At 42.0% G+C, this 26,544-nt stretch overlaps 1 protein-coding gene across 9 annotated transcripts in view; it reads left to right on the top strand.

Moving 5' to 3' along the window:
- ITSN2 (intersectin 2) overlaps nucleotides 1–26,544 on the top strand; it is a 127,840-nt gene that overhangs the window by 19,752 nt on the left and 81,544 nt on the right. For 6 of the 9 annotated variants that reach the window (XR_003094959.1, XM_025208592.1, XM_025208590.1 and 3 more), the window contains exon 2: nucleotides 5,659–5,722. The exons of the other annotated variants lie outside the window; for them this stretch is intronic. Coding sequence is in view for 5 of the 6 variants with exons in the window: in XM_025208592.1 (XP_025064377.1) it covers nucleotides 5,692–5,722 (31 nt within the window). In the remaining variant the exon portion in view is untranslated. The remainder of the gene's footprint in view (nucleotides 1–5,658; nucleotides 5,723–26,544) is intronic. 9 annotated transcript variants of the gene reach the window in all.

The raw sequence follows: 26,544 nt of genomic DNA, 5'->3' as shown, positions 1-26,544 counted from the left end.
TGGTGACCAGGGGGAAAGGCACCTGTCGAGGGGTGGGGCTACCCATGCGGCCTCGACAGCTTGTCAAAACTGGGTAAGCAGCCCTCTGCCCAAAATAATTGCCTGCCCCTGGTGTAAAATAAGCCCTGTTCCTTCAACAAGTAGAGTTTCAGGTGCGGTCATTTATTAAAATAACAAAGAACCAAACCCTGCAAACAGTTGCGTGCACATGTGCAGTTCCATTAAATAAGATTTTAGACGTAATTAATTCTAGTTGTTAATGGAAAATAACTTACTATGCAAAATAATGGTACTGTTAAAATGTAAACATCATTTCAATATAATTACAGAATTCTTCATTTTCTAAAACTATTTCCAGTTTTTCTTCAGAATTTGCTTTTTCAAAAAATGGTTTAAAGTTTTTGTAGTTCATTTCATTACTTAAGCATTCCATATGCTAAAAATCAAGACTATATTGAAATACACTGTATCTAATGGTGCTTGATAAGGTGAAACAGTAATGTTCTCACTTTATCTTTTGCTTTGACTTTTATGTTACCTTGACTTGCTTTTGCTTTTGGCCAGTTTACCTTGTTATGATTTGAAGAACTTGTACTTCTCTGGTACTAATGATACCCTTAGTAAAGGCCAAATCCAACACCTTCTGACGTCTATGTGAACCTTTCTTTTGAAGTTGGCAGAAGTTGGATCAAACCCTAATTGAGTTGATAATCCAGTATAGCTATAGTTTGATACCATACATGACAACAAATTAATTAGCGCATATTGCATTTACTCTCCCTTTCAGAAATGAGGCAGCAGGAGTGTTAGTAGTACTCAGTGAGGGCATCTACATGTTCATTAATGTGCTTTAGGTAATGCACGTTTAAATTTAATACCTCCAGTGTAAGGTGCTAAAAATGCACATTAGCTTATTTGGTGCACATTGACTAAAGAGCATGTTTTCTGTGACACTTTAATGCTTATTAAAATAGTCTAATGCTCATTAAAGGGCATGTGTAGATGTGCCCATTAACATTTTTTTGGTCTCGGTTTTGTTCCGTTAGGAAGTGTGTAGTCTTTCTAGCACTTTAGATTATTTTTAATTACAAAACTGATAATTTTTTATGTTGTTTTATAGTCCTTGAAAATGTTATTTAGAAGCTAAGGAAGGAAATGCCTGAAAGGAGGAGGAAACATCAAAACATTAGGACAAGGAAGTGGTTAATAATTTGAGGGCATGGGCTGGAGGAGAATAATACTACAGCTTTAGAAATGAACAGTGTTTTAAATGTTATTGACAGTTGGTATTCTTGAAGAAAATTTGAAAACTTCTAGTTGAGATAGAGGTGCACCAATATATCGGTGCGATATCGGATCGGCACCAATAAAAGGAAAATTAATATTATTGGCTGTCAGCTTTTTTTTTTTTTTGGTCAAGGTAGCCGATAATGTACCGATAAATATAACATGCCTTCTGGCTGGCGTCCCTAGACACCGCGAGCATATGTGCAGCTGGACGCTGCATGCATACACATGGCTGCACCCGCATGTGGCCGGGAATGCAGCTGGGCATCATGGAGAGCAGCGCCCTGCAGGTAAATCTGTGGAAGGGAAGGGACAGGGATGGGGGGGGAAGAGATCAAGGCCTCCACAGTGAGGGATGGAGTGGGACAGTGGCTGAGGTTGGGGCTGGGATAAGGCAGTGAATGGGACTCCAAGGCAGGGAATGGGACGGAGCTGCAGACAGCTTGTCCAGGTGGTCAGGGGCCCAGCACTTAAAAATGGTGGTGGGGGTGCTTGAACTAAAACTCGTTGAATGAGCTTTAGTTCAAGTGCCACCGCCATCATTTTTAAGCACCAGGATGCTTTTAACCAGAGCGAGGTGAGGGTGAAGGTGGGCTGCGGGCTCTTCACCCTGCTGCTTTTGCCCTGGGAGCTGCGCACTGGCCCCGCTGCATTCCCATGCCCATCAGCAGCAGTGGCAGCAGCGAGTTCTCTCTCCTGCTGCTAGACAGGCAGGGGAGGCAGCGCAGTCAGCACATGACTCCCAGGGCAAAGGCAGCAGGGCGAAGAGCCCTGAGCCTACAACAGGCTGCTTTAGTTCAAGCATTCCTGTCACCATTTTTAAGTACCAGAACACCGATCTCCTGGACAAGCAGCCCGTAACTCTATCCTGTTTCCCACCCTGGTCCGGGGGTCCCATTCACTGCCCTGCCCCAGCCCCTGCCCCACTCCCTTCCTGACCATGGGGGCCTTGATCTGCACCCCTCATACCCCTTCTCCTCAACAGACTTACCTTCAGGGTGCTGCTCTCCACACTGCCCACCTGCATTCATGTAAACAAGTTATTGGATCAGTATCAGCCAATATGCCTGAAGAATGAATTTTTGGCTATCGGTATCGGCCAAGAAAATCTTTATCGGTTCACCCCTAAGTTGAGACATTAAATGTATCAAAAGAAATTTCTTCTCTGTTTCCATATTTCAGATTTCTAAGATTTGAGGGTTATTTCCTCATTTCTACAATCTGTTTCTGTATGTGGGGTTTCTTTTCCTGGGATGTATTTACATTAGAAATTCAAGTATGGTAGGTCTCTTTCCAAAGAGACTCTATGCCCACTTAAAGGGCCCATCATAATCCCATTCTTCTTTGCAGTAAATCACCTCTTAATATGTATTTTAAAACAGAATACAAACCACTTCACCACGGTGTTTTATAATACTAATTTAATTCAAACTCTATACAAACTTCTGAAAGAAAAATATATTTTTAAATTTCAGTTCCCCCTTGCTGCTTTAGTTAAGGGATCAGAAAACTCATAAGTTTACTTGCGAGGTATCTGCACCCTCAAACAAAACTGAGAAGTGCATGATTTGGTGGTGTTGATAACAGAAACGGAGATTTGTTGGTAGTGGTGAGTGGAATGACGAGCCTTTATTGTATACCAGGAAGAAGCAAAATGGCACATTCCTATTTTAGAATAAGTGATCCACAAAACAGAATAGGATCTATGACAGGAAAGGTCATGTATTAGTATCAGTAACAACTTTAAACTTCCAACACCACCAGGTTTATGCTGTACCGTGGAGTGTTGCCCTGACCGTTTGCGATGAGGTGATGATATAGCTGACTTACAGCCCCAAACACATGCCAATAGACATAATCAAGACAGAGAGCCTGTGGTGCCTGATGAGCTCTACTGTAAGAAAGCTGTACTGATTCATTTCCAGGATTTGCTGCATGTTCAGTGGGAACAAGTAGACAAGTCATGCTTCACAGCAGTGCTCTTGGCACAGCACAGCGGTGGTGTAGATAAGTCCCAGTTCTGCCATAAAATCACACAGGTGGATCTTTGTGTCTACGCAGAGTCCCTGCTGAGTGCTCTCGATTACAGCAAGGTTCTTTGTGAATGCATCCTCTTGAAGGATCTTAGCCCTTTTCTAACCTTTCCAGCAGCTCATCTCACTTTATAAAACTGTGTCCTAGTGGTGTTGACAACATGGACCAGCACTTCTGGACAGCCAGCCTGATCCCCAATGTCACTTTTGACACACCAGTTGAACTTACCTTCCATTTCTGTGTTACTGTTGGAAAATGAGTCAGATAAAAACAAACTCCAGTTTTTAGGTCTTTCCTTGTTGGGCAGTCGCGACAGCAGCATATCATGGATTGATTTTAGATAAAGTATTATCTTCGTGAGTATCTTAGTATAATGTACACATGGCTGTGTAATGTACAAACCAACCAATCCAGGTCTAAAATTAGATCTTTAGAATAGCATATATTATAAATATTGTATGCAAATTGTTCCTGTAGTGAAATGGCACAGTCTGATTTCTAGTATTTTCCATTTATTTTATAAGCATATAGGAAGTTCATAAGTGTTCTGCACTCTGCAAGGACATTTTTCAATGCCTCCAGAAAGTAGCCACATGTTCTTTGTAATCAATAAAGCAAGCAGGTAGGCAAAAGTAAGCAGCCTCATTTAAGGAAAAAGTTTCTGCATTTTAATACTTCTGAAAATGTTTGAGTTGTACTTTTCACTATTATGTAACTGAGGGGAGGGATGATGATAATAAGGATCTGAAATGTATTACAAAAATGAAAACGTTAGAAATATCTGAGCACTGGGAAGAGAATAACTGCAGCAAGGTTCTGCTTTTGTCAGTTGGCAGCATTTCTAGGGGATTTTTTTTTCATTCCCTTCTCTATTCCATTTTAATTTTTTTTCATATTTTAATTCAACAAAATGTGCCGTGTTTGTTGCTCTTTCCTGACCAGTAGTTACAGATTTTAGTCTCAAAGTAAAAGGTGAGGGGCTATATACTTTTCCATGTCAAATTTAAAATGATTCCATTGAGGCATGGTGTTTTAAGTCAGGATTGTTCAGCTGGGAGAGCTTGGGCTGCATGCAGCCCAGGAAGGGTTAGTTTGCAGCCCCTGAACTTCCACCCTGTCACCTCTCCTGCCATCAGTCCAACTGCAGCATCTGCAGCAATGTTTTGCAAAGAGGCTTTGGGGTCTCCCTCCCTTTAGATTCTGCTTCCTGCCCCACCCCAGGGCGCAGGGCAGAACAGCCCACAATACTGGAGAAACCCCTGGCATGGGGCCCTGGCATGGTGTGGTGCAGCGGATCAGTCCACAACCAGGGAGCTGAAGTTGTGCTTGGGCCACTTGTGCCCACACATGGAGCAGCAATTGGGCGGGAAGTGCCCAATGTGTTTGGCTCAGGGGGGAAGTTCCCAGGTGGCCTGTGGCCACAGCACACAGCCTCCAGTTGGAGAACTTTGTTTCAGGTCATTATCTGAGTTCATTATCTGTTAAAATGGGTAGTACCTAACTGAGACACCGTCCAAGGATATTAGTTAATGTTTTGCAAATATAAAGAATTAATAAGTGTTAAGTACTCCTGAAATGTGACAAAGCAGAATATATTTTAGTCATTAGTAAGAAATATAGCATGTCATACCAGGTAATAATAAGAAATAATTACATCTTATTTTGAAAGCATATTCTATTGAGAAGTATCAGACGATGATTTCTTCTGGTCTTGATAAACTAGCAAAAAAGCAATGACTTCATAATAGTATTAGGTACTGGTGTTATGTGCAGGAAAATTGACTGTGCAATTTCATTATCAGTTAGTTATTTACAGAAAGCAGTGGGTTTCTGCCGAAACACTTGCAAGTTCTGTGGAAAGTCATGTATGAAATATTGAACTGACAAATTTGAGTATCACACTTCTTTTTTTTTTATAAATAGAGAAAATCTATAAATTCTAACATCAAAAAATATTAATGTAAATCATGGAAGTCAGGAAAGGTCTGTTAGGTGATCCAGGCCATCCTCCTTCCAGTGAAGGATTGTTCTGTGCAGCATGTGTCCCGGTGTGTTGTCAAGCCTGCGTGGGTGGATCTTAAACAGTACGTGCACAGTCGGCACAGTTTTCCTTTAAGAACGTGCTTCTAGGTTCAAGACTGCACTGCATACCCGGTAAAAATCCCCCACTCCCTTCCAAACGTAAATTTGGCTTGTTCAGCAGCAGCCTGAAGCCCTGCATTGTTTGCTCTCAGAAGTGTGAGCTAAGGGGACAGACATTCCCTCTGCTCAGCGGGAGCACTAAGCTGCGTTCTGCCCTTGTTGCATTATTAATGGGGCAATGTTTTTATGTTGCAGATGGCTAAAAGCTAGCAAGGCACATTCGGGACCATGATGGCTCAGTTTAACACAGCCATGAATGGTAAGCAGCCTGAGCAGGGTGCATGTATGTGGGGTTGGGGAGCATTTGTTGTCTTTCTATTTAATATTATGAGTCAGTAACTGGTTGTAATGTATGTATCAATGTCTTAGTCAATTTACCATAGAACGTCTACTGTTTGCTGTCTATCATCTCACTTCCAGTTTGTGTTCTACGTGAATTGGAAAATTTCAGCACGAGTGTTGCTGCAGTGTAATCTAGAGTGCAGCTATGCCTGGAGCATCTAGTGAGCTGAGATTTAAAGTATTGTTGCATACACACTGAAGAATGTGTGACTATTTTAAATACTGAATGACTTCTAGTGAGGAATAGGCTAGGTAATAATCATTAAAATTTATGTACCTGTTCTATTATGTAATCTGACCTAAGGTTTTGATATCTTAATTTAGATATAACCAACACTTCTGTCTCCTGTATTTCAACACATTGATTATTCATAATTAGCTCAGCTTATGCTTAAAAATCATGCAGATCATCTTGTATATTTTTCCCTCCTGATTTCATATTCTGTTGAAATGTGAAATGCAGAAGCTACTTTTCTCCCTATTTCCTTTCAAAGACATGCTTCAGATAAATTTTTAGAAGGTTTATATATTAAGAGCCAGTTAGGTAACAGACATTTGAATCCCTGTATTTCTAAAGAGAATAGTTTATTTTAAAGAAATAGTTACTGTGTTTGCTGAGAAATTGGATATTTGAATGTATTACCGGATGACTTCACAGTTATGTACAAAGCTACCCAAAAAGGGAAAGGGGTGGAGCAAGATGCATGCACTTTGAATTGGCCAAAAGGGGGAAATCTGGTATTGTAGGTAAAAACATGCAACTTGTCTGGTTTGTTATTAGAAGAAGCAAATCCAAGACTGAGTTTTCATTAACTAATTCAGAAGCTGATTACTGTTGCAGTACGTTAGGATAAGGTGTTTTTATGCAAAAGAAAAATAACTTGTGTCTTTGTAAGATAAAAATGTAGTTGATGGACTGGGTTGATGGATTTGTAAAACAAAATGTTGCATGAAAAAAAACATTATGGTGATTATGTTCACCAGCACACTTTTATACAGTGTCAACTGTAGCTACATCCAGTAATAGTGTTTGTTTGCTTCACAGACTTGCTAATAATTAAGATGGTAGAATAAATGGCATGTGTGTGCTGTATTTGTCAGTTGTCAGGCAAAAGAAGATGAGCATCAGATTGTCCCTTCCACCTTCTTTGACAGAGGACAAAAACGTTGATAGAGCCCTGCTGTCCTCTTGTATTTTTCCTGTTTGCTTTTGTCTTTTATCTGTTTACTTTTTATTTCCTCCCCCTTTCCTTATCCTTTGTATGTCACTTATTCATGTCTGTTTAGTACTTCTGCTCTCTGCAAGTGCATTCATAGCATGTGAAGAGGTAGGCTTTCACCTATGAAAAGCTTTTGCCTTTCTAAATGAATTAGGGCAGGGTGGCACCTCTGAGACCTGTCTTCTGGCTGACTTCAGACCAATATGACCAAATTCGTCTCTTTGCTTTCTTTGGTCTAACCTACATGCCACAGAAGCTATTTGGGTGCTCCAGACCTCATGATCAGGCAGGACTTACTTATCTCTACCATTTACCCTTTATTCTTCCCTCGCAAATTTCTGTTATTATAATGCTTTTTTGTCATGTCATCCGTACCCTCTCCTCTTCCTCCAGCTGAGCACTGGGAGAGGGAGCAGACAAGCAGCATTTGAGGCAGAGGGCCAGCAGATCTCATAGGTTTGCTGGCTCAGGGAACTCTGCTCTGTCTGTATGGAAGCACACCTTGTTCCTCTCTACCGCCATCAAAGGAAAAATGCCAAGGAAATGTAAGGGGATTCCCCTTACAGAGTTGGCTACCTACTGTTTGGAAAACACCCACAAAATAGAAAAAAATATGGCTTTACTTTAAAATATTTCCTCTCAGAGCACACTGAATGAATGCATGTAGCTTTTCATTCATGTTTAATCAGAATTAATTACAGTTGAAGCAAGTCAGCTGGGGTGAAGATAAAGACTTCATGAGATTTCATGATAATAAGCATTGGGTAACCTTATAAGGAGAAGAGTTTCTACAGAAAGCCTGTATTCTTTTTCCTTGTGTTTTATTGCTAATGCTATTTCTATTCAAATAGGATCGTTTGTTTGCTTTTACCATTTATTACACACTTGAGGTCCTCCTTTATACCCTAACTAATTAAGATTTCTGACATGGGTGGTGCCTCCAAGTGCAAGATGAGGAATAAGCAAGGCAGTAGGCAGCTGAACTGCCAAGTTATCCTGAACCAGATGGCAAGGAGAAAGGGATGCTGACCATGTACTTCTCCATCCTTTTGTATCAGCAGAAATCTTACGGGATAGCCCTCTTCCTTTTTTTTTTTTTATCAGTCCAAGAGGGAATTCTTGGCATGCTCTTTCATTACATAACTAAAGAACTAAAAATGAGGTAAAGACTTGAAATGTTCTGTTTCAGCATTCTTTTGAGTGCCTGCTGGTTTAAAAAAATAACAGGTCCTTTTAGTGGATGTGTATACAGTGTACCAGATGTCCACAGAAATACAAGACTGCATTATAATGGTGTAGAATAAAATTAAAAATTAGACCAGGTAGTCTTGGTCAAAATGGATTACTGGATCCCTTTGTATTTATTTAGAGTTCATATATCTTTTCTGTTGCCCACTGAAACATTTTGTTCATATTGGCTCAGCATTCTACAAAGTTGGGGCAAACAGAAGGTCAGGCTCTGAGTGTCAAAGCCAATCTTTTGTCTCAGCCTCGCATGCTGCCTTCCAGCCAACCCTTGCTCTTTTATGTCCCAAATAGGAGTACTTGCCTGAAACCTGTTCCCATTTCAAAGAGTTTGGGGGCTGTACCCAAACTTCTCTCCTCCTGGAAGGGCCACAACTTGGAGGATTTAACAGATTTCTAGGATTTAATGAGGCAGGTGGTGTCCCTACAGAAGAAGTGATGGTGACGTTAACAGACACACAATACAATTGACCACATGTAGAAAAAAATGGCTTTGCCCATCTATGGAGCCATAATGGACTCAGCCAGGGTAGATCATCAGTCGCTGCCTCCTCTTATCCCATAGTACAGGAAATGGATAATGGAGATCAGGTTATTTTTACACCTAATTCACCACTTTTTCCTCACTTGCAGCTAGAGCAAATGTATTATGAATCTAGATAGATAGATACATTATATATTGTAGTATATTTGCAGTTTGCTTCCTGGAGTTGCTGGCTGTCTTCCTAATACCCAATATCAGAAGCCTTAAGAGCTATGTATATTTCTGGGGGGCAGGTACAAAGCCCTCAATAGCAGCTACAGCTTCCAGGTTTGAGAGATTCTCAGCCTCCATTAATAAAGTGCTTTTCAACTCCAGAAAGACCTTAACATCTTTGATATCTAAAGGCCAGACAGTAGCAAAGATGAGCCTATAAAAAGTCTTAGATGCAGTCAAGAGAGCCATTTGCTATGGCACCTGCCATGGTGATACAGAAATAGTAATGGCTGTAAGGATCTAGATTTCCATAAAAGTCCAGAATACCACAGAGGACCTACCATTTAAGGCGGAAACACTTTAGTGCTAAGACTGATGCAGCTGTACCTGCTTTTAAGGACTCTGGGGTGATGTCTCCAGCTCTTAATTTCTGGTTCGAAAGAGAAAAGAAGAGTGATAACTCATCTTGGATTTCAGGAAACTTCAGGTCATTTGTCTACAAGCTGAAATGAAGGTGGTGATGCCAGCCACTATAACACCTCTCAGTTTTTAAGATATATACTCTCACATTTCTGTTCTGTTGCTGCACAGTAATATTGTGCTTTGTGGTAGATCAAAGTCAGCATCAGTACAAGCTCCTGCCAGTCAGACTTTTGACAGGCTAAGGGTCTTCACCAAAGTCATAGAATCACGGAAGATAGGGATGGACGGGACCTTGAGGAGTCAGCTACTTGTTTAATCTTGTCTAACCTGCTCTTAACCCCAGTGAAGGAAGATTTCATTACTATTCCAGTACATAGCCATTCTTAGAGGGGTTTTGTGTCCCCCGCCTCCCCCCATGTTTAAACTAAATGTCTCATTGCAATTTACATCCATTGTGTGTTGTCCCATCCTCCAAGGTTTTTAGGTAATTTAAACAAATTGCAAAAGGTTCTTCTGATTTAGGTGTGTTACAAAAAGTAAATGAATATTGCACCTGAGTTTTCAATCAGAATGGTGAAGGGAGGCTGGCTAGTGAAAATGAGGGTATATACATGGACATGGTCAGTTCTGCCTTAAAGGGAATGCTCAGAGTTTCCTATGCTCTGGTTGGCACCAGCTGTTTTCATCCCAGAATGCTGAAGGAGTTCATACATGAAATTACAGGTCCAATAGGATGGTTGTTTAGTAAAACTGGCATGTCTGGGGTATCATTATATGAATAGAGAATACTATATTTACTCAAATATCATCAGCAATCCTTCGCAATGAAGGATAATTGTCTTCCATGATTGCCTTACCTGCGAGTCCGAAGATGGCTAACGAGGCCCGTCAGTGATTGACGGACCTTGTTGCAGCTGGGGCAAATGTTTCCATGTGGGGTAGATGGCTCTGGGTTCTTGGTTCAGTCTGTGATGCACTGTTTCTGCTGCTTCCATTTTTCTGTCTCCTATTTTCATCATAAGGTTTCAAAATACTGAGATCCTTGCAGCAGACTATTCCTCCATTTGGATGATAGTCTCCCATGAGTTGATATCAATGTTGCATTTTTTTAAAGTTGGCTTTGAGGAGGTCCTTGAAGTGCTTCCTCTGCCTCCTCTCAAGCATACACCTTGACAGAGCTCAGCAGGTTTCTAGGATTTGATGAGGCAGGCGGTGTCCCTACAGAAGTGATGGTGAAGTTAACGGACACATAATACAATTTACCACATGTGGAAAAAATATCTTTGCCTCTCTACGGAGCCACAGCGGACCCAGCCAGGGAGAATAACACTTGCTTCAGGAGTCTGGAGTTTGTAGCAGGGCCACATATGGTATGGTTTTTGGATGATTCAAACCAATTTAGACCTGATCTGTTTAATGCAAGCTGGGACACACAAAAATTTTCTTTAAAAAAAAATTTTTTTTTAAACTTGGTCTTTTGGCTCAGATCAAGGAGAAATACCACGATCACCAGGCTGAGATGACCTTGAATGACATTGTGTAGATAAGGGTAGAGACTTGTCCAATGCACTGCAGGCAGGCCTCCCTACAAAAGTCTGCTATAGCCTCCAGGATGATCTCAGCCACATGCTTTATTTTTATGGAGATGAGGGATTTCTCTCTCACTTGTTCCTTTGGCCTTTTTGGCTAAGGGCATGCAAAACTCGGGGGCATCTGAACTTCAAGGCCTCTGGGCTTGAGGCCTGCATGTAGAAGGATGTCTGCCAAAGATTTGGGAATATCTGAAGCCCCAAGCTGAAGAGTCTGGGAGGGAGGGTACTTGCTGGTGGTAGCACCACACAGATTTCTAGTCATAGAATTCAGAATTGATTTGGCTAATTTGGCCTGAGACATGAAAATTTAAAAAAAAAAAAATCTTGGCCTTTTGACTAAAATCAAATGTAGCAGCATTTTTTTGAGAGCAAGGAGAGGGTGTCAGGACTGGCTCTGGCCCTCTCAGTGCTGGCCTAGTGTTGCAGTACCCTCAGGTCTGGTGCCAGGTCCCTCCTGGGGCAGCAACTGCCCATTGGGGGGGAGGTTGTGTGTTTCTTTGTTTTTAAGGGCCCCCCCCACCCACACACACACACACACACACACACACACACACACACACACACACCCCCCCCAATACAAAGGTTACCATTGGCATGTTTGCCCCATATGAGCCATGTACTTTGTAGTCATACTCAATGTTGGCTATACTTAATCAGCTTCATTATTTTCTATTACTGAGCACATGCTGCTTTTGGCAGCAGTTCAAAGATAGTGTATTTAATATGGTTTCTTTGTATGTAAATGTAAGGCATGGGCAGGCAATTATTTTGGGTGGAGGGCCGCTTACTGAGTTATGGCAAGCTGTCAAGGGCCTTATGGGTAGCCCTGCCCCTTGACAGGTACCCTGCCCTCCTGGTTGCCATCTTGGGACCAGAAGTCCCGCCCTCTAACCCCATACCTTTGAAACCAGAAGTCCCTCCCCTTGCCCCCAGAAATATTCCTTTCAACAAGGGGTTTTGCCATCTCAGAACCAGAAAAGTACCAAATTATATTCTAAAAATCAAACATCTACAACATTCATTAATTTAATTTTAAAAAATCTTTGTGTCCTGATTTACATGCATTTGTGTAGTACACATAGAGGTCCTTGCACAATAGCTTAAAATGAAGTCTGACTCTTGTAAACTGTGGGGGTCATAGGGGTGGGTATAGGTTTGTGGGGGACTGTGGGTATGTGGGCGAGGGTGTGTGGTGGGGCGAGGGAGCATGTGGGTATATATGGATATGTGGGGTATGGGTGGGTATGGGTTTTGTTGGGGGGAGGGTGGCTGGTGGGTGTCGGGGTGTGTGGGGGGGTCTGCGTGTTTGGAAGTGCAAGGGCTTGTGCATGGCAGGTGAATGTGTATGGTGGGGGGTGCTTGTGGGACTCACCTTATGAACACACACACTGCTTGCTTCACCATGCGCGCGCGCACACAACCACACACATACGCACTGTGCTTGTCTCTCTACACACACACGCACACACTCTGTGCTTGCCTCATTGCTCTGTCTTTCTGTCTTTCCCCCTGCTCCTCCCCTATTACGCATGCGCACCCCCCCCACACACCCCCCGGCCCCGAGATACTGATGTGCCCATGCTCCCACGATCCAGCAGTGTACCTAGGGGCCACATGGTGCTGGAGTAGCCTCATGCAGAAAAAGCTGCCACAGGCAGACACTTCCAGTGGGCAGGGGTAGGGCATGGGGCCAAGCAGACTGGCTTTTCTCCTGACTCCTGCCAACTTCCTCTGGGTCCTACTGCCCCTGGCTCCTGTCACTTTGACAGGGAGCCCGGAGCAGATTAACATTAATTTTCTAAATTTTGTACGTGCCCTGCAGGCCGGATAGAATGGCCTGGTGGGCCAGATTCAGCCCGCGGGGCACATTATGGTCACCCCTGATATAAGGCCTGTGTATTGTGGGGGCTGGAAAATCTCATATTTCCGTAAATATGGTGCTAGATACAGTGCCTATATTAAAGGAGGAGGAAAAAGTAGCAGTAATACTGGGAACTACAGGCCCATTAGCTGGGTCTCAATGATATGAATACATTTTGAAGGAAAAATATTAAACACATGGACATAAATGGAAAATAACCTAAAATGCAGTATGAGTTTATCAAGGATAGATCTTATCAGACTAAGATCTATCTATATTTCTTTGATAAGATATTTGATATTTTACACAAAAAGAATACAGTATTTACCTAATTTATCTGCCCTTCAGTAAAGTATTTAATACGATGCCTCGTGGAAAATTATTAGTTAAGACTGGAAAGATGGAGATTTGTAAAAGAAGCATTAAGTGTGTAAGGAGCTGGCTAAAGGGAGAAAATTAACAGTATTGAAAGAGAGAGAATTGGGCTGGAGGGTTAGTACTAGTGGGGATCTTCAAGGCTCAATTTTGGGATTAATCTTATTAAATATTTTCATTAATGACCTAGACACGTAGAGGAGGAGTGTTCCAATGAATTTTGCTGGTGATACAAAGATGGGAGATATCAGCAATGAGGTTCTGAAAGACCATCCTAGTAAGACTTGTCAAGAAAAAGAGAAAACCCAATTATATTTAAGATAGAATTTGGTCATTTTATGAAAAAGATTATATGATACGGTTTACCTGTGATAATGACAGGGCACTAGAATCAATGATACAAGGAATCAGAAAAGTAGGGCTGCAAGTGACCTCAGAAATCATCTAGGTCCCACCTTCTTTGGTAAGTTTGTCACAAATTAGCCCTGCACCCTCCTGGCATGCCACACTGATCCACTTCCCCTGCCCAATCTGCTGCTCTGCTTTCTGCTCCCTTGCTTATTAGCTACTGTGCTGCCTGACCCCTCCCTGGTCTGCCATGTGGTACACACACAGGCTGCCCATGCCACTAGTGGAATACGTGCTGCAGGTTGGCCGCCCTGATCTAATCCAACCTTTGGCTCAAGACACAGTCACTGCTGATTAAACCATCCCAGTCAAGCATTTGTCTAACTGCTTTTGTGGAGATTGTACAACCTCTCTGGGTAGCCTGTTCCTGTGCTTAGCCACCCTTATGGTCAAAGTTTTTCCTGATATCCAACCTAAGGTTCCCCTGCTACAATTTGAGATCATTGCTGCTGGTTATGTCCTCTGCACCCAAAGAGAATAGTCTGTCTCCAGCCTGTTATAACCACTTGTCAGGTATTTGAAGTTATCAGATCCCGCTTCAGTCTTCGCTTGTCCAGACCAAATAATCTCGGTTTCATAGATTTCATAGACATTAGGGCTGGAAGGGACCTCAGAAGATCATCTCTCATACTTTTCCATATCCTTTTAAATTCCTTCAGCCTTTACTGTAAGTCATGTTTCCCAGAACTCTAATAATTTTAGTTGCTCTCTGTTAGACTCTAATCTGTCCACATCTTTCTTGGAGTGAGTGGCCCAAAGCTGGATACAGTACTCTAGGAGAGATCTTGCCAGTGCTGAATGGAGTGACAAGATGACTTCCCAGAGTATGCAAGTGACACTCCTATTAATACAACCTTGCTACTAGCTTTTTCTTTTTTGTTTTCCCCAGCAAATGGTCATTAGTAGCTCATGTTCATCTTATGGTCCACTATAACCCCCACATGCTTTCCTCAAGCACTGCAGCCTAGCCAGTCTTTCCCCAGTCTATATTTGTCTTTATATTTTTCTGTCCTAAATTCAGATCTCTGCACTTCTCTGTTGAATTTGATTGGATTGACTTTGGACCACTTCAGTTTCATAGACTTAGGGCTGGAATGGATCTTGTAAGATCATCGGGTCTAGCCCCCTGGTCAAGGGACAGGAAGTCAGCTAGGGTCAAAGGATCCCAGCAAGATAAGCATCCACCTGTTTCTTAAGTGTCCAGAGTAGGAGCTTGCACCACCTCTGGGGGTAGTCTGTTCCAGGCCTTGGGGACTCGGACAATAAAGAAGTTCTTCCTTGTGTCTAGCCTGAAACAGTCTTCCAGCAGTTTGTGACCATTAGACCTTGTTATTCCTTGGGGTGCTCTGGTGAACAGGCATTCTCCCAGATCCTGATGCACATCCCTTATATACTTATAGGCCACCACCAAGTCACCCCTGAGCCTGCACTTCGTAAGGCTTTTTCTCTTGCCCTCTGATCATGCGCATGGCTCTCTGGACTTTTCAAGCTTCTCCACATCCTTTCTGAATTGTGGAGCCCATAATTGGATGCAGTACTCAGGCTGCGGCCTGACCAAGGCTGAGTACAGCGGGAGGATGACATCCTGGGTCTTGTGGTCAGTCGTGACCCCCCAACTCTCTTTTGGTTTATTAAGGTCACCCTGCATATTAGCCCTACCCTGCAGAATAGCTGCGCAAGTCCAGCCAACATGGTGTCCTCTGTATATTTGCCAAATGTGCTATCATTCCCATCCTCCAAATCATTAATGAAAAACCATGAATCCCTTCTAGTTCTGTTTGTAACACGTGGTAACTAATATGAAGTAAAATCCTAGTGAAATAAAGGCAGCTTGTAGCTTTTCTGTTTGTTAGGTTAAGGTAAAGACTAGAGAAAGTATACTCTAGGGAATTATATGCAGAAAAAATGAAAGCTATGCACAAAAAATAAAAAATTATGTAAAAGTTATTTATTTATTTATTTTTTACAAATTAAACTAAATATAACACCATTTGAACCTTCTTTAGAATATATGCGGGAATTATGTATTTATACAACTATGTAACCCATTTTATAACACGGTTTGTGGGGAGGTTATGAAGGGGTGTAGGTGTGTGTGGAGGAGGGTTGTGGGGGGGTAGGGCTAATGTGGGGGTGTGAGTATGGGAGTATGGGGTTTTCTGGGTCAGTGTGGGGGATCTGGGGTTTGTGGGTGGGTGTGGAACCCTCTGCCACACATTTACCTGGAGTTGTGCACCATTGGGCCGGGCAGGCTCCATGCCTCCACATACATCTTCCTGTTGGAGTCCAGGAAGCCCCACCTGGAGGCACGGAGCCAGCTGGCCCTGCCCAATGGCGTGTCTCCTGTACCCACCCACAAACCCCAGACTTGCCCACGTATCCACCCACAAACCCCATGCCTGCCCTCACTCCCCCCGCAGGCAGGAGCTCCCCTCCTTGCTTACCCCGCTCTCCAGTCACCTGGCTCTGTGCCTCCACATGGGGCTCCCAGTCCTGAGGAGGTGGAGGCGAAGAGCCTGCCAGGGTGAAATTATGCAGAATTATGCAATTATGCAATTGCGCAGGTGCATACTTGCATAATTCCCTAGGGTGTAAGAAAGGACTTCGTGTTGACTTACATTAAAGGTAGGGTTGCCTTGCCTTTAGTGGGATTTTACTTTATGATTAGTGCTTACATTCTTACTTGTGTAAGATAATGCTATCAAAATAGAGTCAGGATCTTCCCACAGATGTTTTCTGGGTCTGAAAGAATAGCTCTGCAGCAGCATGTGCCACTTCATTTATTTCGTTGTTGATGATACTAAATTGTAAACATTACCAGTTGTTACCGATTCCACTGCTCATCAAAATGGATTATGAGACTACAGACACTCTTGAAATGAGGATGGGGCATGAAGGGAGACTCTGGGAGATGTGTCATTCAGCAGAAGTAAGGCTTTCATAACACAGGGTGGAGATGCAGGTTCTTGGAGGAGGGTTCAACCTTCAGCAATCTGAGATATACTGTAGTAAGCTGTTATAAAAAAACTGGTATAAATTATTGTAATTTACAGATAACTACTTGTGAATCAAATGGTGCCTTTTTAAGCTTGATATAGCTTGTCTCTTCTCTGGTCATCATGGCCTATCCATTTTGAACAATGATTCAATAATATTAATTGGTACTGGCAGAATGAGTTCAGATTTAGCCCTCTAATTATTATGCCAATAATAAACCCAATTTTTCTTTGCAGTGTTCTATCAAATGTATTTGCACTGTGCTATGTTCCTTTAATTAGAAATTGTGTAGGTTCAGGCCTTTCAACATACCAAGTTACTTCTATGGCACATCTGCTGTTTTGATTTTGATTATACAGTTATCTTAAATCTTCTTTGAGAAAGATGGTAGGAGTTGATGGAAACCTTTCCGGATACACTGAAAGATTAACAGATATGAGAGTTGAACTGGTTCTCATTTAGTTAGATTTTTATCAGTTAACTTCAGAGAGAGAAGTTTGGGAAAATGTGTACAGTGCAGTTTAATTGGGCATGTGCAGTGTGTATTTATATGTGTCTATGAATCTCTGAAAACAAGTAGAGCAAAAAAATTTCCATAATCAAAAAAATATTCTAAACCCTGGTTATTGCCTATTGGCAAAGTTGTGCTTACCTATAAGCCTTCATCCTTAAGCATAATTACTTTCCCTGCCCTTTTTTTAATGTAGGATCCAGAATGCCCTTTTGATTGGCTTATAAAATACCTACTTTTGTAAAATAAGTATTTCACAGCTTCCAAAGAACTCTGACTTGTGGCAAATTTATGAGAGAGAGGGAGAGAGAGACTATAGACTACCAAATTAAACATTGTTGTGGCCCCAAAAGTATGTTCCATCTACCCTCTGAGCATTGGGCTCAGAGGGTAGTAATCAATAGCTCCATGTCTAGTTGGCAGCTGGTATCAAGTGGAGTGCCCCAGGGGTTGGTCCTGGCGCCAGTTTTGTTCAATATTTTCATCAGTGACTTGGCAGATGGCATAGGACGTACACTCAGCAGGTTTGCAGATGACACCATGCTGGGGGGAGTAGTAGATAAGCTGGAGGGTAGGGCTAAGATTCAGTGTGACCGAGACAAATTGGAGGATTGGACCAAAAGGAATCTCATGAGGTCCAAAAAGGACAAGTACAAAGTCCTGCACTTAGGACAGAACAATCCCATGCCCGCTACAGGCTGGGGACCAACTGGCAATGCAGCAGCTCTGCAGAAAAGGCCATGGGGGTTACAGTGGACAATACGTTGAATATGACCCTGCGGCGTGCCCTTGTTGCCAAGAAGGCTAGTGGCATACAGGGCTGCATTGGTAGAAGTATTGCCAGCAGGCCAAGGAAGTGATTTTTTTCCCCTCTATTCAGCACTGGTGAGGCCACATCCGGAGCAGTGTCCAGTTTTAAGCCCCCCACTACAGAAAGGATGTGGACAAATTGGAGAGAGTCCAGTGGAGGGCAATGAAAATGGATAGGGGGCTGTGGCATGTGACTTCTGAGGAGAGACTGAGGGAACTGAGAAGGGATTTGATAGTAGCCTTCAACTACCTGAAGGGGGTGGTTTGAAAGAGTATGGAGCTAGACTGTTCTCAGTGGTGACAGATGACCAAAGAAGGAGCAACAGTCTCATGTTGCAGCAAGGGAAGTTTAGGTTAGATATTAGGAAGAATTTTCTTACTAGGAAGGTAGTTAAAACACTGGAACAGGTTACCCAGAGAGGTTGTGGACACTTTCGTTGGAGGTTTTTAAGACCTGGCTAAACAAAGCCTTGGCTGGGATGGTCTACTTTGGGATGGTGCTACTTTGAGCAGGGAGTTGGATTAGATGACCTCCTGAGGTCCCTTCCAACTCTAATTTGCTGTGATTCTGTTATTTGGAACATTCTGTATGCTGTTTGAATTCCGGTATGGCTGGGCATTCAAGGTGCCTCAGTCTTCTTATTGAGTGCTGGAGTTGGGTTGAGTTATTTTGTAGTCAGCAGAGTTTTGGAAGGGTTCCTCCCTTGAGAGTAGGCATTGGGATCCTTCTTTGTTGTCAAGTTGGTATTGGAGGACTTGCTACATAGCAAACTTTTCAAAAGGGAGGAGAGACTGTTAGAATATAATAAGCCATAGGGCTTCAGTATAATTTTGGCAGAGCCTAGGTCAACAGATAACAGTGGATTTGTGATTTTTTTACCTAAGTTAAAACGCATGGAATCATCTGCAGCACCTGTACGACTGCATTTGTCGTGAACAGAGCAGGTGCTCTCTGTAGTGGAAAGTAGCAAGTGCTCTCCAAGGCTGAGGAATTGTTATTTAAGTATATGTAGAGGATGAACTGCTTGACTCATGTTCGAATCCAGAGACTGAAAGAGGTACAGTTCAACCAAATGTATATACCAAGATCTCAGGGCAATAGAGAAGAAACAGTAAGGTACCCTTGCTTTCAGAATAGACTTCCACTGGGAAATAATGTTTTTTGGTTCATAATGAACTCCAGTAAAACATTGTTGAATGAGTTGACAGATAGTTATTATCAAAGGAACCAATATAATAAGCTTAAAGCCTTTTGTCTCTTCATTGTTTTGATTGTTTGGCAGATTGTTCTTATTGCAGTGGATCTCAGTTATACTTTCCTTAAAAAGGACTTCCAAAAATGGATAGATATAAAATGGTTGGATGGAAAGGATCAAACAATTCTGTGATTTTTTTTTTTGTAATTACTTTGGAGAGTAATGCAAATAACATTCTGTATTTTGTAAAAGTGCTTTGATTAAATGCTAAAAATATTAATAAAGTTTTAACTGAGAAAATAAGTATATTAAAATCTTGTCAATGCTTGGATAATTTTGTTAACATGCTCTGTCATATTCTTAAAATTATTTTTAAGAATCAGGATAATAGTTAAATTTCAAGCTTATTCTTAAATATATGTATATATAAACTTGTATGCAGGGAGAGACTTAATTGAATCAAAGGTTTTGGTACAGATCTATTAATTTAGAAAGAGTTTGGTTATTAAGTTAAAAATTTTTAATTTGATCTTATTTCACCATTGGACTCTACTTATCAAAGGTTTGTTCTCTAGACCATAAGAAAGAAATCTTAGTGTATTATTAAGTAACTAGTTCTCTACTTTGTAAAGCACAGGGTCGACCTAAATAGGCCCAGCATGATTCTGCAGTCAAGTATTTCTAATGCAGCTATTGCTTTAATATCTAGCAGCTCCAGCTGTAAATGAGAGTATTAATCCTCTTTTAGGGGAGTATCCTAAAAGGCTGTACAGCCAGCTACTCCCAGCTGACATGTCTGCATTCCTGATTACGCTCTGGTCCAGTCATTAGTGCAGTCATTAGCATCTTGTAGTATAACCATGCCCCATATCATCTTGGTTCTTCCTCCCAGTGTTATCATGGTAACACCCTGAATGACTTCTCCCTGACAGCAAGAAGACTTTGATAACTAGCTGTTTGTCCTGCTGAATTTTGTCTTACAACCTTGTTATAAAGTACTATCAAGAGGAAAATTTGTCAAACAACCGGTCATACAAGATCTTTACCTAGTAATACAAGAAGCTTAGGGAATAAGCAGGAAAAACGGCAAGTCCTAATATGAACACAAAATTATGATCTAATTAGAATAACTGGGACTGGCTGGGATAGTTCACATGATTGCAGAAATGTTTCAAAATGAATTGGATGCAGGTCAGAAAGGAGGAGTGCATAGTACAACACTTAGGATAGAGCACTTAGATGCACAGACATCAACTGGGGAATGATTGGTAAGACTGCAGTATTGCAGAGAAAGACATCAGTGGATCTTAAACTGAATGAAAGTCAGCAGTGTGCTCTTGTTGAAGGGGAGGAAGGGGCATACCAGGATATATTAACAGGAGTATCTTGTGCAAGTCACCTGGTGCAATACTCGCATGTCCAGTTTTGGGCCCCACACTTCAAGAAAGTTGTGGACAGTTTGGAAAGAATTCAGGGCAGAGCAACAAAACTGATTACGGGTCTGGGAGGCAAGACATGAGACATGAGGATTGGCTGAAAGAATTTGGGCTATTTAGTTTGGAGAAGAGAAGATGAGGTGGGGGTTTAATTGTAGTTTTCAGTACCTGATGGGTAATTGCATAGAGGATGGAGATAGCCTTTTCTCTGTGGCCGTAGGGCACAGGAATAGGAAAAATGGCCTCATGCTTCAGAAGGGGAAGTTTAGGTTGGCGATTAGGAGGAACTTTGTGACTATGAGGGCAGTCAAACACTGAAACAGGCTACCTAGAGAAACTGGAATCTCCATTCTTGCATGTTTTCAAAATCAGGTTGGACAGATTTGGCTGGGATGCTTTAGTCAGGGATGTGCCTTCCTTGAGCGAAGTGCTCTGCTAGATGACTTCATGGAGCACATCCATGTGAGTGCACATGTGCATTTTCCTATGGACAAACAGCAGCACGTTGTTGTGCTGCTGCTGTTTGTCCACAGGGAAAGCTCTTGTCCTCAGGGAAAGCTCATGCACATGCACTCTGGCACATCACAAGTTGCCCTGGGTGGGGTAGGGGAGGCTGGGGCCAGCACCTGGGTTAGCCCCAGCAGCCTTACCTGGGGTCCTGAGGGCTTCCCAGGGCTCCAGCAGCAGCGTTCCCCATGTGGAGCCTGGCCAGCCAGTCTCTTGTTTCGGACAGCGCATGCTGCCTCCACATGCACTGCCCCACTTTTTTCAGGCATGTGTTTTGTTTTTGTTTTTTTTACACAAAACCCCACCGCGCTGCAAATGAGCACTGCAGTGAATACCTACATGTGCGGCATGTGTGGTTTGCAGTGATGCAGACAGTTCTGCAGTGCCATGTACCACACATGTGCACTTGTCTGGACACACCCATGGAGTCCCTTCCAACCCTACTTTCTGATGATTCAGACTCATGTAGAAGAGTCACTTGTATCTATTCAGTGCTGGTGAGTTGTTACCACAAGTGTCCCATTTTGGTCACTGAATTTTAAGAAACACATGGACAAGCTGGTAAGAGCCACAAAAATTATTAGAGGCCCAGGAAACATGACCTACAAACAAAGGTTGGAGGAGCTGGGGCTGTGGAAGAGAGAAGACTGAGGGGGATTTGATAAGCCTTCAAATACAAAAAAAGATGGATACTTTTTTATGTACACAGGAGAGAGGGCAAGAAGAAACGGTCCTAAATTACAATAAGGGAAATTTAGATTGGATATTAAGAACTTTCTAACTATGATGGTGGCTAAACACTAGAAAAGATTACTTAAAGAGGTTGTGAGAATTGTCATCCTTCAAAATTTTTAAGACTTTGACTGAGATTGTCCAGACAGGAATGAACTTGCCATGAGCAGAGGAGTAGTCTAAATGACCTCCTGAGGTCCCTTCCAGCCCTATTTTTTTCGTGATTGTATGAATACAAATGTGACTTGGTGTTATGGCATTACGGCGTGCATATAACTGAAATGTAGAAACATAGATATAAATCTCTCTTGCTTGAATAAGCAAACTAAATGTTTGGATAGCTGTAGAACATTTATTAGAGGTCTTCTCAGGAAGGACAAGCAGGGGGAAAGGTGTGTTAGGGATTGACAAGCACAGCGGAAGAGTGGAACTAATGCGTTTGTTCTAATATACCATGGAGCTATGAGAAGGACCTGATAAGTCATCTTATTTGAAGCAATAAATGATAGAAACAACATAGTGAGGTAGTTGAAGCAGGGGTATTGGCTTGACAAAACTGTTCATTTTGCAGCTTGAGGCAAATGGCTACATTTAACATTTCTCACTAAAATGGGGCTGTGTTTAGTAACTTCATATGGTCATCGTGAGGCTTAATGGTCTGCTTTCAGAAGCTGCAAGGCACTGTATAACTGCTGCTCATCTGGAGTCATGTAGACCAGGAACTCTGCTTCAACTTAGATTTATCCTCTCTGGAGAATTAATTAAATCTGTAGCTTGTGGGAGCATAGTTTTGATTACAAATAAACCAGTTCAAATACAAAACAAAAACAAGAAAGAAACAAAAACTCCTCCAAGACCGTTTCAGGCTGGACATAAGGAAGAACTTCTTTCCTGTCCGAGCCCCCAAGGCCTGGTTCAGACTGCTTCCAGGAGGTGGTGCGAGCACCTACTCTGGACTCCTTTGAGAGACATTTGGATGTTTATCTTGCTGGGATCTTTTGACCCCAGCGGACTTCCTGCCCCTGGGGCAGGGGGCTGGACTCTGATCTTTCGAGGTCCCGTCCAGCCCTAGTGTCTGTGAAATTTATGAAAAAAAATTACCATCAGCAAAAAGAACAAAAGTTGGTCCTCTGACACTGGAAAATATGAAGACTTCCCTTGGGTGAAAAGTCAGTTTTTGTGCTCAGATGTCCTTGATGTAGGCTGACGTGCAACTGCCCCAGGTGGCAGCCACTAAGGCATGGGTGGGCAAAATGTGGCCCACAGGCTGGATGCAGCCCGCCAGGCTGTTCTATCTGGCCCATGGGGCCCCTAAAAAATTTAGAAAATGAATATTTATCTGCCCCTGGCTGCCTGTCATGCAGCCCTCGACGGCTTGCCAAAACTCAGTAAATGGCCCTTCACCCAAAAGAATTGCCCACCCCTGCACTAAGGAGTATTTGACCTCTTCAAGCCTCTTTGTTCTTTTTCTAGGCTCAGAATTTGTTTTTCTGTCTTCTGTAGTACCAGTTATTCTTTGCGACTGGTCTTTTTATTAAGAAAAGCAAAATCTTTTTCCTTCCTTGTCTGATTCCGCTGTATTCTAGGAACAAAAGGAGTGAGATGGTCCATCAAAGCAGCCTTTTGAAGAAAAGGGGGCATATCAGACTGTTGATGAACTATTGAAGCGATATTTTGCTGGCCATAATATAACCACCCTTAAGAGCATCATTTTAAGTAGGTCTCCACATACTACCTCTTGGAATTATGAATGTCACTGAGAGCAGATTCGGTAAAGTAAAAGGAGTGATTCTTGTGATCCTCAGAAGAAATGTTTGTATTTGCCCTCTCCCTGCCCTCCAGTGGCACTGCATTGAATATTATATTTTCCTAAAGGTTTCTGTCTTTTTGTGTTTACCCGTCAGAATGCATGGATGTTGGATTTTCAAACCTATTACAGGGCTGGGAATCTTCATGTCTGCCTTTTTCCTACTCCTCTAGTTGCACGTGTCTGAGGAGGAAGTAAGATTGAGACATCTTTGGACTCTGAGCTCAGGCTTCCCTTTTCTGACCTCAGACATTCTTGGTAGTAACCATTTTTATTAATGTATAACCAGAATCTTCTCTAAAACTAAAATCCTTTACTAGAAAAGAGACGGAATAATGCCTTTTTTATATAAATAAAAATAAGTAGGAAAAGTTTCCTTCTGACCAAAAGGAACAACAAAATGTTAAGATGGCAAAAAATCCTTTCACACAATAAGCAAGGGGCAGGTTTGTATGGAGTAAAATTCAGAGTTTAGCTCTTTCCGGAGTTTGACTTCTAGAAATATATCATTTGAATTTATATTAGCTTCAGACTTGAGACCAGATACTAGTCAGTGGGCACATCTACACGAGATGCTGACTGCGCAGTAGTCGAATAATACTGCACAGTAACTTGTGACAGCATGGAGCGCAGTAGCATCACGTAAAACGCTCTCTGATGCTACTGCGCAACATGTCCAAATGTTTTTGAATCTGGGAGTCCTATTTGCCATTTCTGTTTATCATCTTGTGATATAAACCCTTGAAAGGCTAAGTGTATGTAGAATTATAAATGTCAAATGAGCCAGCGTGCCATTTCTCTTTCATGGTATTTGTATGGTAGTTGTTGCTTCCTGGACCAATCCCAAAAGACGGTGCTGGACACCAGGTTTTATGACCATTATAAGGTATGATACTTTCAGGACTTTGGTTTCCAGTGTTAAAAAGTGTACGTTTCCTATCTAGCAAGGTATCAGGACTTTGGATAACTTTTTAAATGTTGTCTTGTGCTTTTTTCTCCCTCTAATTTCTGTCAGGAATTCTGCAAATATTTTTTTTTCTTAAACCATCAAAACTCCAATACAGTACTTTAATGGCTTGAAGGCAACTTGGTGGTTTTTCCAAACTATACCTTTTGGATGTTGATAATTCTTGCGAGATAAGATGCAAAGTCCTCGCTGAACTAAACTTGTTTTCCCTTGAAGTCTGATGCTAATCTAAGTGATATGATTTTAAAGATCTGATTTGTTATTAACTTGCCTAGGCTAGAAAAGCTTTGGTAGACCAGGCTAATTTTTAAAGAATTGTCACATGTTTCTCAGCATTTGTCCTGACCCGTTATCAGAGAATTTCAGTCCCTGCCTACCCTCAGGTAGTAGTTTTGGAAGTCTGAAATTCTAGCCTGGTTTTGAAAGCACATTATTTCCAGCTTGATGTTTACATCTGATTTCCCCTCACTTCAAAGTAATCAGGAGACAAAAATGTCCACATCAGCATGAATTGGCCTTTTGGGAAACTATTTCAACTTTATATAAGTGAATGATTATTACAGATAATGATTGCTAAAGCTCAGTTTTGTTTTCATGGGTGTGATATTCAAATGGATGAAATAAATGCCACCTTAAACATGCATTTGACTCGCATCTGATAAAATGCCAGTGATTAAACATTTTTGCCAGTGTAACAGTATTGGTTTGGGGCAGGGATTTTTAAATTACATTTTTACACTGTTGTAGATGCTATTTATCCACAACAAATTTTTCCAGAGATAGTTTATTTAATTTAAAGAGGTGATACACTGTACTTACTCAAGTCTAAAACAAGGTTGTTGTTTTTTTCCTCTGATCAACTTGGGGGGGGAATATTTGCAGAATTCCTGAAGAGTCTTGTCTTGGATTTGAACTGGCTTGGGGCAGGCGGCTGCTGCAGCCCCAGCTCTAGACCCTGGGGGTGAGGGACAGGCAAGGGGCTGGAGGGTGTAGGCAGCAGGGAGGCAAGGTGAAAGTGTCAGGGTGAGTAGGCATTTGGGGGGGTAGGGGACAAGGGGCAGTGGTTTGTCCACCTGCCTCTCCTGCCCCACCCCCCACTGCTTTCCCTGCTGCTGCAGTGAAGGGAATGAATTCAAGGTGTCCCTCCAGTAATTAGACTAAATACATAGAAAATTATAACAGATTTCTGAATTTCCATAAATACAGTCTAATTCATTGGGGACTCATCTTACATTTGAAGTCATCTTGGATTTGGAAAAATATGATACCTTCTGCCAGCAAAAGCGCAATTCTGATAGTAAAAATGGTGTCTGAGAGCTTGCTGGTGTTTCTGTACTGCCAGACCTTTTTCTAGTGAAAACTAGAACTAAGAATCAGCAATGCGGAGTATGCAGCAGTTAAATGCCATGGGGCTAGGGTTACATAGTGATGTGTCAGTAGTTCACTTCACACAAGTGTTACCTTCATAGAATAGCTCTGTGGGCTCCTCTCAAGGTTACTGGGGCCGTGGCAGCGTTCTTAAGATCTTGAAAGAGATGTGTCTGGTAGGAAAAGGTAATTCATAGCACACAATTTAGTACATTTTTCTAACTGCAGGAGTGCACAAAAGGCTCTGGTCAAAAAAGGTAATGATTATCTTACACTATTTTGTAGGTAAAGTGGTTGGGTTTTTGGTTGTAACTATGTTGGTGTAAGGACACTGGCAGGCAAGGTTCTTTGAGTAGATGTGATATCTTTTATTAGACCAACTGAGTAGTTGGAAAAAAGTTCTTAGCAAGCTTTTGGGCACAGTCACCCTTGTGAATGTGAATGAAGGGGTGAGCCAAAATCTTGAAACATTGCGTAGATGTATGGTAGTAGTTCAGGTTTAACTCCACGTTAGTAGACCTATCCTTGCACCTTGGAGCCATGCAGAATTGACAGCTTTGGAGAGGTCGGTATTTGTTTATAGTTTG

The sequence above is a fragment of the Alligator sinensis genome, unplaced genomic scaffold (assembly GCF_000455745.1).
Source record: "Alligator sinensis unplaced genomic scaffold, ASM45574v1 scaffold300_1, whole genome shotgun sequence".
NCBI classification, from domain to species: Eukaryota; Metazoa; Chordata; order Crocodylia; family Alligatoridae; genus Alligator; species Alligator sinensis.
This window is presented reverse-complemented; position numbering and strand designations above follow the sequence as displayed.